Source organism: Nesoenas mayeri (genome assembly GCF_963082525.1).
Source record: "Nesoenas mayeri genome assembly, chromosome: 2".
Taxonomy (NCBI): Eukaryota; Metazoa; Chordata; class Aves; order Columbiformes; family Columbidae; genus Nesoenas; species Nesoenas mayeri.
The window spans coordinates 5,898,059-5,906,598 of NC_137543.1; the positions used below are offsets into that span (position 1 = coordinate 5,898,059).

The 8,540-nt window shown below is 51.6% G+C and overlaps 1 protein-coding gene across 1 annotated transcript; it reads right to left on the minus strand.

The window, feature by feature from the left end:
* Positions 1 to 1,831: 1,831 nt before the first annotated feature.
* RPLP1 (ribosomal protein lateral stalk subunit P1) lies at positions 1,832 to 3,512 on the minus strand. The gene is made up of 4 exons (XM_080340107.1): positions 3,346 to 3,512; positions 3,174 to 3,248; positions 2,926 to 3,043; positions 1,832 to 1,951 (listed from the first exon to the last, which is right to left on the minus strand). The coding sequence occupies exons 1-4, from the start codon at positions 3,415 to 3,417 to the stop codon at positions 1,872 to 1,874; spliced, it is 345 nt and encodes a 114-aa protein (XP_080196233.1). The 5' UTR covers positions 3,418 to 3,512; the 3' UTR covers positions 1,832 to 1,871.
* Positions 3,513 to 8,540: the final 5,028 nt, after the last annotated feature.

Genomic DNA, 8,540 nt, shown 5'->3' on the forward strand with positions numbered 1-8,540 from the left:
TTTCGTCTGTCTTGCCTGGGAGGAGTTACAGTAGAGCAGTGTAATTACATTTTCCTTGGGTTTTTTTTCCAGTTACGCCATCTGTTCTGTTAAATAAAAACCACACTCCCTTTTTGCTGTTGAGGGATATAAATTATTCTCAGGAAGAATATAATGAACTGTACAGTTACTTTGACCTATTAAAAAGGTGTTACCAGTGAAATTCTGGCCATTTCTCTGTGTGTGTGTGTGTGTGTGTGCGCTGCAGAAGAAACCACTGTGAATTATCTGCTTGGATTTTTTCCCTCACCCTAAACCCTAAAGAACTTGCTTATGCAGGACTTGAAGCAGCAGGAAGAGATCCAACACTTCAGTGGGCATCCAGAAAACAGGTTTTTTTCCTCCTACTACAAAGCACAGGAACAAGTTGTTAGTATCACCTGTGTGACATGTCATTTAGTGTCACTCCTTAGTCCCTTAAACTTTTCAAGGTGATTTTCACAGAATCCCAGAGTGTCAGGGGCTGGAAGGGACCTGGAAAGCTCATCCAGTGCAATCCCCCCATGGAGCAGGAACACCCAGATGAGGTTACACAGGAAGGTGTCCAGGCGGGTTGGAATGTCTGCACAGAAGGAGACTCCACAATCTCCCTGGGCAGCCTGGGCCAGGCTCTGCCACCCTCACCAGGAACAAGTTTCTCCTCATATTTAAGTGGAACCTCCTCTGTTCCAGTTTGTACCCACTGCCCCTTGTCCTATCATTGGTTGTCACCGAGAAGAGCCTGGCTCCATCCTCCTGACACTCACCCTTTATATATCTGTAACCATGAATGAGGTCACCCCTCAGTGTCCTCTTGTCCAGCTCCAGAGCCCCAGCTCCCTCAGCCTTTCCTCACATGGGAGATGCTCCACTCCCTTCAGCATCTTTGTTGCCCTGCGCTGGACTCTCTCCAGCAGTTCCCTGTCCTGCTGGAACTGAGGGGCCAAAACTGGACACAAGACTCCAGGTGTGGTCTCCCCAGGGCAGAGCAGAGGGGCAGGAGAACCTCTCTGACCTACTGACCACCCCCTTCTAACCCACCCCAGGTACCATTGGCTTCCTGGCCACAAGGGCCCAGTGCTGGCTCATGGTCATCCTGCTGTCCCCAGGACCCCCAGGTCCCTTTCCCCTACACTGCTCTCCAACAGCTCATTCCCCAACTTATACCGGAACCTGTTTTTTTCCCCAGGGGAAGGTTTAGTTACAAGGGACAGGGGGATGTGGCAGCTGAGCAGTCTGCAGGAGCTATTTTGGAAGCCCAAGAGCACATCTCAGCAGCATCAGAGGCTGCACAGACTCGATTCTTCCCTGGGCACCTGGATCTTTCAAAAAAAAAACCCAAGTCCCAGTTCTATGTGAAGATGGGACAGCGCAACGTGCATCCATTTTTGATCAGGACTTGGCACAACCCTCCTGTACAACTCCGGGTCCTTCTTATACGATATTATACTAATGCATAATTTTAATATTTTAGAATATAGAGCCCTTCCCTTGCTCAGTTGCTCTGGGAAAGTCCCATTCAAAAGTTATTTTAGAAACATACTTTAAAGTTACACAATCCTCCACCCCCACCCTTCAAAGCCCTTTTCAGAGATGCTTCTTACCTATTTTTATTCTGGAAATGCAAAAAAGTTACCCAACAAACATTACTACCTACTAATGAATGAAGAATATCCTCACTTTAGCCCCAACAAGGGCCTGGACCTAAAAATTAACCCCACATGAACATGCAGTGACCGCAGTTCTGGTTCCTACAGGTACCTTTGCCGTCCTCTGCCCGCCCCCCTTCACACACATCAATACTGGAGCCAAGTGTATTTAAATGTTGTTTACTACAGGCGGGTACAAAACTATTAGTCAAAAAGACCAAAGCCCATGTCGTCATCAGATTCCTCTGATTCTTCCTTCTTTTCCTCTTCTTTCTTCTCCTCAGCTAGAAAAGGAGAAAGGGATCAGACTTTGTCCACATTACCAGCACACAGTCAGACGCCACAGAAACCTCATAGCATTACACTACTATAATATCAAGAAGCAAGACCCGAGCGATCCTAACAGCCTGAGATTGCTCTTTCCGCTACAGAGAAAGCAGGTGTGTTCTAAATTAATTCCTATAAATTTGAAGCTTAGAAAGCAGCTGTTCTCCCTCCACCCTTCACGAGGGGATCCTGACAACAAACAGGGACGTCAGCCTTAATTCTGAGCCAAACAATCCTGTGCACAAAGTGCACCTCCAGCCTTTCTAAAGGTGAGGGACCCTTTTGCTGTAGAACACCCATGTACATACTATAAGTGCAAAGGGAAGAGCCAAGCTAATAATGAACAGCTGTTTACCCCAGTGTTTCCCCCACCTGGATGCAGAATCCCAGAGTGTCAGGGGTTGGAAGGGACCTGGAAAGCTCATCCAGTGCAATCCCCCCATGGAGCAGGAACACCCAGATGAGGTTACACAGGAAGGTGTCCAGGCGGGTTGGAATGTCTGCACAGAAGGAGACTCCACAACCCCCCTGGGCAGCCTGGGCCAGGCTCTGCCACCCTCACCAGGAACAAGTTTCTTCTCATATTTAAGTGGAACCTTTTGCGTTCCAGCTTGAACCCATTACCCCTTGTCCGATCATTGGTTGTTACCGAGAAGAGCCTGGCTCCATCCTCCTGACACTCACCCTTTATATATCTGTAACTATGAATGAGGTCACCCCTCAGTGTCCTCTTGTCCAGCTCCAGAGCCCCAGCTCCCTCAGCCTTTCCTCACACGGGAGATGCTCCACTCCCTTCAGCATCTTTGTTGCCCTGCGCTGGACTCTCTCCAGCAGTTCCCTGTCCTGCTGGAACCGAGGGGCCACAACCGGACACCACGCGGACACGTCCCGCGGGGAGCAGAGGGGCAGCATCCCCGTCCCCATCACTCACCCGGGGCGGCTCCCCCCGCGGGCGCGGCCCCGCCGCTCGGAGCAGCCGCAGCCGGGGCTCCGCCGCCGCCGGCGCCCACGTTGCAGATCAGGCTGCCGATGTCGATGTTGGCCAGAGCCTGCAAGAACACACACTCAGTCGCTTCGCACCCGCTCAAGGGAACATCCCGCAGCCGAACGCGGGGGATCCACCGCCCGATCGGCACCGCGGGGTGTGACCAGTCGCCGCCCCCGCTCCCCCTGACCCACCTTGGCGAAGAGCCCCGGCCAGAACGGCTCCACGTTCACCCCGGCCGCCTTGATGAGCGCGTTGATCTTGTCCTCCTGCAACGACAGCGCCGCTCAGCACCCGCCCGGCCGCGCCGCCTCCCGCCGCCGCCATCTTGTGGCGCCGGGCCGGGCCGGGCCGCGCCGCACTCACCGTGACGGTGACCTCGTCGTCGTGCAGGATGAGGGCGGAGTAGATGCAGGCGAGCTCGGAGACGGAGGCCATGGTGGGGAGGGGCGCGGTGCCAGTCGCCGGGTCGGCCTTAGCTTCAGCTGAAGGACGCAGCACCTTCGGCCGCCAGGGACGAAAGGGGACGCGTGCTTGCGGGGGAGCTTTATAAGGGCGCACTCAGCCAATCGCGAAGCAGGAGAACCGAGTCGCCGCAGAGTGTCAGCGCCGCTGGCCAATCCGCAGCCGGCAGCGCGGCGCTGGCCAATGGCGAGGGGAAACGCTCTGCCAATCGCGGCGTAGCGAGGGATGCCGGGAGCGCTCCGGGGTGGCTTCGGGAGGCCAGGGGGGCTCCTCCCGGGCCCGCGCGGGGCCGGCGGAGCCGCCGCCTCCAGGATGTTTCCGAGTGGAGGCCGTGACCCCGCCTTGTTGTCAGGGGAAAAAAGCCTCGGCATTTGTCGTTATTGTAACGAACGTCTAACGAAGAACTGTTGTTTTCACATAACTGGGGACCTGGCGCCTGATCCGGCGGGGGAAGGACCGAGAGACCTCGGGCTGCGGATCCTTAACGTACAACAGTCTCTTCCCCCAATATACACCGACAGCTCTATGCATGTTACACCCGTATGGACGCGGTATTGTAGGGGAGAGTGTAGCCACAGTACCAGGAATGCACATCTCACATAAACAGATAAGGGGAAGGTATTGTGTGCATCGGGGTGGTCTGTAAACCCCGAAGTACAACCCGGCACCGTGACCCCAGGACCCTGCGTGTGTCCCCCAGCTGGGCCGTGTCCTCCGTGCTCCCCAGAGCGAGCGGGGACCCAGCCAGGGCTGCGGGAAACCGGCAGCCGTGCAGGGCTCGGGCTGCCCGGAGAGCCAGAGGCTCTCACTGGTGACAACACCTGCGTGAGGCGTGACCAGGGGGATGCTCTGCCAGTGGTACCTGGGGTGGGTGAGAAGGGGGTGGTCAGTAGGTCAGAGAGGTTCTCCTGCCCCTCTGCTCTGCCCTGGGAAGACCACACCTGGAATCTTGTGTCCAGTTGTGGCCCCTCAGTTCCAGCAGGACAGGGAACTGCTGGAGAGAGTCCAGCGCAGGGCAACAAAGATGCTGAAGGGAGTGGAGCATCTCCCGTGTGAGGAAAGGCTGAGGGAGCTGGGGCTCTGGAGCTGGACAAGAGGACACTGAGGGGTGACCTCATTCATAGTTACAGATATATAAAGGGTGAGTGTCAGGAGGATGGAGCCAGGCTCTTCTCGGTGACAACCAATGGCAGGACAAGGGGCAATGGGTTCAAACTGGAACACAAGAGGTTCCACTTAAATTTGAGAAGAAACTTGTTCCTGGTGAGGGTGTCAGAGCCTGGCCCAGGCTGCCCAGGGAGGTTGTGGAGTCTCCTTCACTGGAGACATTCAAACCCGCCTGGACATGTTCCTGTGCGACCTCACCTAGGCATTCCTGCTCCATGGGGGGATTGGACTAGATGGTCTTTTGAGGTCCCTTCCAATCCCAAACATACCGTGATACTGTGAACCTGGGATCATGCTCTGCCTTGAGACAGAGAGAAGAACAGCCACCACAATAAACTCAAGATCAAGGGGATCCTGTATCTTCTCCCACCAAGCTGTAGCTTAAAGGAAAGGAGTGACTCGAGGCAAGTCACACAGAATCACAGAATGTCAGGGGTTGGAAGGGACCTGGAAAGCTCATCCAGTGCAATCCCCCCATGGAGCAGGAACACCCAGATGAGGTTACACAGGAAGGTGTCCAGGCGGGTTGGAATGTCTGCAGAGAAGGAGACTCCACAACCTCCCTGGGCAGCCTGGGCCAGGCTCTGCCACCCTCACCAGGAACAAGTTGCTTCTCAAATTTAAGTGGAACCTCTTGTGTTCCAGTTTGTACCCACTGCCCCTTGTCCTGTCATTGGTTGTCAACGAGAAGAGCCTGGCTCCATCCTCCTGACACTCACCTTTTATATATCTGTAACCATGAAGGAGGTCACCCCTCAGTGTCCTCTTGTCCAGCTCCAGAGCCCCAGCTCCCTCAGCCTTTCCTCACACGGGAGATGCTCCACTCCCTTCAGCATCTTTGTTGCCCTGCGCTGGACTCTCTCCAGCAGTTCCCTGTCCTGCTGGAACTGAGGGGCCACAACTGGACACAAGATTCCAGCTGTGGTCTCCCCAGGGCAGAGCAGAGGGGCAGGAGAACCTCTCTGACCTACTGACCACCCCCTTCTCATCCACCCCAGGTACCATTGGCTTTCTGGCCACAAGGACCCAGTGCTGGCTCATGGTCATCCTGCTGTCCCCAGGACTCCCAGGTCCCTTTCCCCTACACTGCTCTCCAACAGGTCATTCCCCAACTTATACTGGAACCTGGGGTTGTTCCTGCCCAGACTCAAGACTCTACACTTGCCCCTGTTATATTTCATTAAATTTTTCCCTACCCAGTTCTCCAGCCCATCAAGGTCTACACAGCTCTAGGCCTGCTGGCATCAGAACAGATTCGCTGTTCTCAAAGTGGGAAGAGGGTCTTTGCTCAGGAGCTAGCAGAGCTCATTAACAGAGGTTTATTCTAGGCTCGAAGCGGGAGGGGGATAATATCAGTCTGGCCCATGACAGACAAGCCATGGGACAACATGCGAAGGTTAGAGGGATGGGGTGCTAGTGGGCACCCTCGGCCTGTTGCTCTGAGACTTGATGGGTACGCTGCAGCACACCTGAAAATCTTACAGGGATGAGCCGGGAACTCCTGAGATAAAAGCATCCAACAGGGGAACACCAGTGAAGTACCACAGAGGAATTAAGGGGTGTTTCTCCAGGTGACATGGCTGGCAGCCCGGCTGAAGTGCCTCTACACCAATGCACACAGCACGGGCAATAAACAGGAGCTGCAAGCCACCATGCTGCTAGAAAGCTATGACCTGGTTCCATTACTGAATCCAAGGGCGAGCCTTGCCTGACCAGCCTAGTGGCTTCTATGATGGAGTGATGACAGCAGTGGAAAAAGGAAGAGCTATGGATGGTGTCTATCTAGAATTTTGTAAGGCTTTTGACACGGTCCCCCACAAACATCCTTCTCTCTAAACTGGGGAGAGACACATTTGATGGCTGGACCATTCAGTGGAGAAGGAATTGGCTGGATGGACATATCTGTAGAATAGTGGTCAACAGCTGAGTGTCTAGGTGGAGATCTGTGAGGAGTGGTGTCCACCAGGGGTCCGTATTGGGAGCAGTGCTGTTGAATATCTTAATGAATGAAGCCTGTGCATGACACCAAGCTGAGTGGTGTGGTTGACACGCCTGAGAGATGGGATGCCATTCAGGGGGACCTGGACAAGGTTGAGAAGTGGGCCCATGCAAACCTCTTGAGGCTCAACAAGGCCAAATGCAAGGTCCTGCAACTGGGTTGCAGCAAACCCCAGTATCAGTACAGAATGGGTTATGGATGGATGGAGAGCAGCCCTGAGGAGGACTTGGGGGTACTAGTGGATGAAAATCTGGACATGGGCCAGCGCTGTGAACTTGCAACCCAGAAGCCAATTGTGTCCTGGGCTGCATCACAAGGAGCGTGGGCAGCAGGTCAGGGAGGTGATTCTGCCCCTCTGCTCTGCTCTGCTAAGACCCCCCTGCAGTGCTGGTCCAGCTCTGGAGTGCTTGGTACAAGAAAGTCATGGACCTGTTAGATAGTGGCCAGAGGAGGCCAAAAAAATGATCAGAGGCTGGAACAGCTCTGCTGGGAGATCAGGCTGAGAGAGTTGGGGTGTTCAGCTGGAGAACAGAAGGCTCTGGGGAGACCTTATTGCAGCCTTTTAGTGCTTAAAAGGGGCCTGTAAGAAAGATGGGGACAGACTTTTTAGCAGGGTCTGTTGCAAAAGGACAATGGTGATGGTTTTAAACTAAAAGAGAGGAGATTTAGATTAGATATAAGAAAGAAATCCTTCACCGTGAGGGTGGTCTTCTACTCTGGAGGCATTCAAGACCTGCCTGAACACCTTCCTGTGTAACCTCATCTGGGTGTTCCTGCTCCATGGGGGGATTGGTCTGGATGAGCTTTTGAGGTCCCTTCCAATCCCTAATATTCTGGGATTCTGTGACTCGTCTCTACATCGCAACAGGAACTTGGCAAGCAATTAGGTTCAGAATTAAGCAAAACCAATTAGTCATAAGTACAGTGTGTATTCTGGCGTCACGTTCATCTACTTACGCGGAGTGCGCACTTGAAGCATTCCTTGTCAAATCTGTACATGGGAGAGAGGATCTCAAAGAACTTCAAAATGCTTTCTTCTCTATTGAGGTTGGCAAATTGTCAAAAGGTTTGTTGGATTAATTTCCGTAGCGTTTTGGCCTGTGGGTTAAAATGTTTAAAGGTCGATTATTTTAAATCTCATCAGTGATGGTGCATTTTAAGGGTTTTGGTCACTTAGGATCCCTAATAGTTTGTTTAGCAATGAGATGCAGACAATTGAAGCTTCAAAATATAATTTAACAGTTCCACCTTCTAACTTCTTCTATACATTATAGAGCAAATATCTAAAGATGTTTTGAATAAATTGTAATAAAAGACAACATGTTAACCATTGCAGGAACTATTTGTTCTAGATTCTTTATTCCATCCAGTTTCTTAACTGTGTACCCATGCAAACCCACAGCAACTTACATCTTTATACTAGATTTTAAATTTGAATCACCATCTCTCACCTGGTAATAACAACCCAGTTGTAGCTGCACCTTAATTTCTACACACAGTATCTTAGACTACCTATAATATAGCAGATATAGTCTGGTAATATGCAAAGTAATCTCCATATAAAAATATAACATTTAAATAGAAAATTAAAAATTAATGTAATGGGTAAAACAAACCTTTAAATTCAACTATTTTAACTATATTGCGTATCATTTTATTAAGTGTTTTCAGGGTAGAAATAACCACTTAGAAAGAGCAGCACAAATCATCCTGCCAACATCTGGGATGGAGCAAGACCCCTAATTACATACCCTGAAAAATAAAGTACATAGAGGATACAACCAGGCTTTCAAAAAGTAAAAGGATAACTAAACTAAGAGAGCAAAACCATGCTTATTTTTACAATTTTGCAAGGTTAAGACAGGAATCATCATCGTTCCTCTCCCAAAACATATCGAATGTTTTACTGTAAGAGCGCTCAAACTCTTTG

Excerpts from the sequence above, each read along its gene's own strand:
- RPLP1 (XM_080340107.1), bottom strand. The coding sequence starts at position 3,417 with ATGGCCTCCGTCTCCGAGCTCGCCTGCATCTACTCCGCCCTCATCCTG. Across the intron at positions 3,249-3,345 it reads ACGACGAGGTCACCGTCACG|GAGGACAAGATCAACGCGCT; the intron begins GTGAGTGCGGCG and ends CTGTCGTTGCAG. Across the intron at positions 3,044-3,173 it reads GGCCGGGGCTCTTCGCCAAG|GCTCTGGCCAACATCGACAT; the intron begins GTGGGTCAGGGG and ends GTGTTCTTGCAG.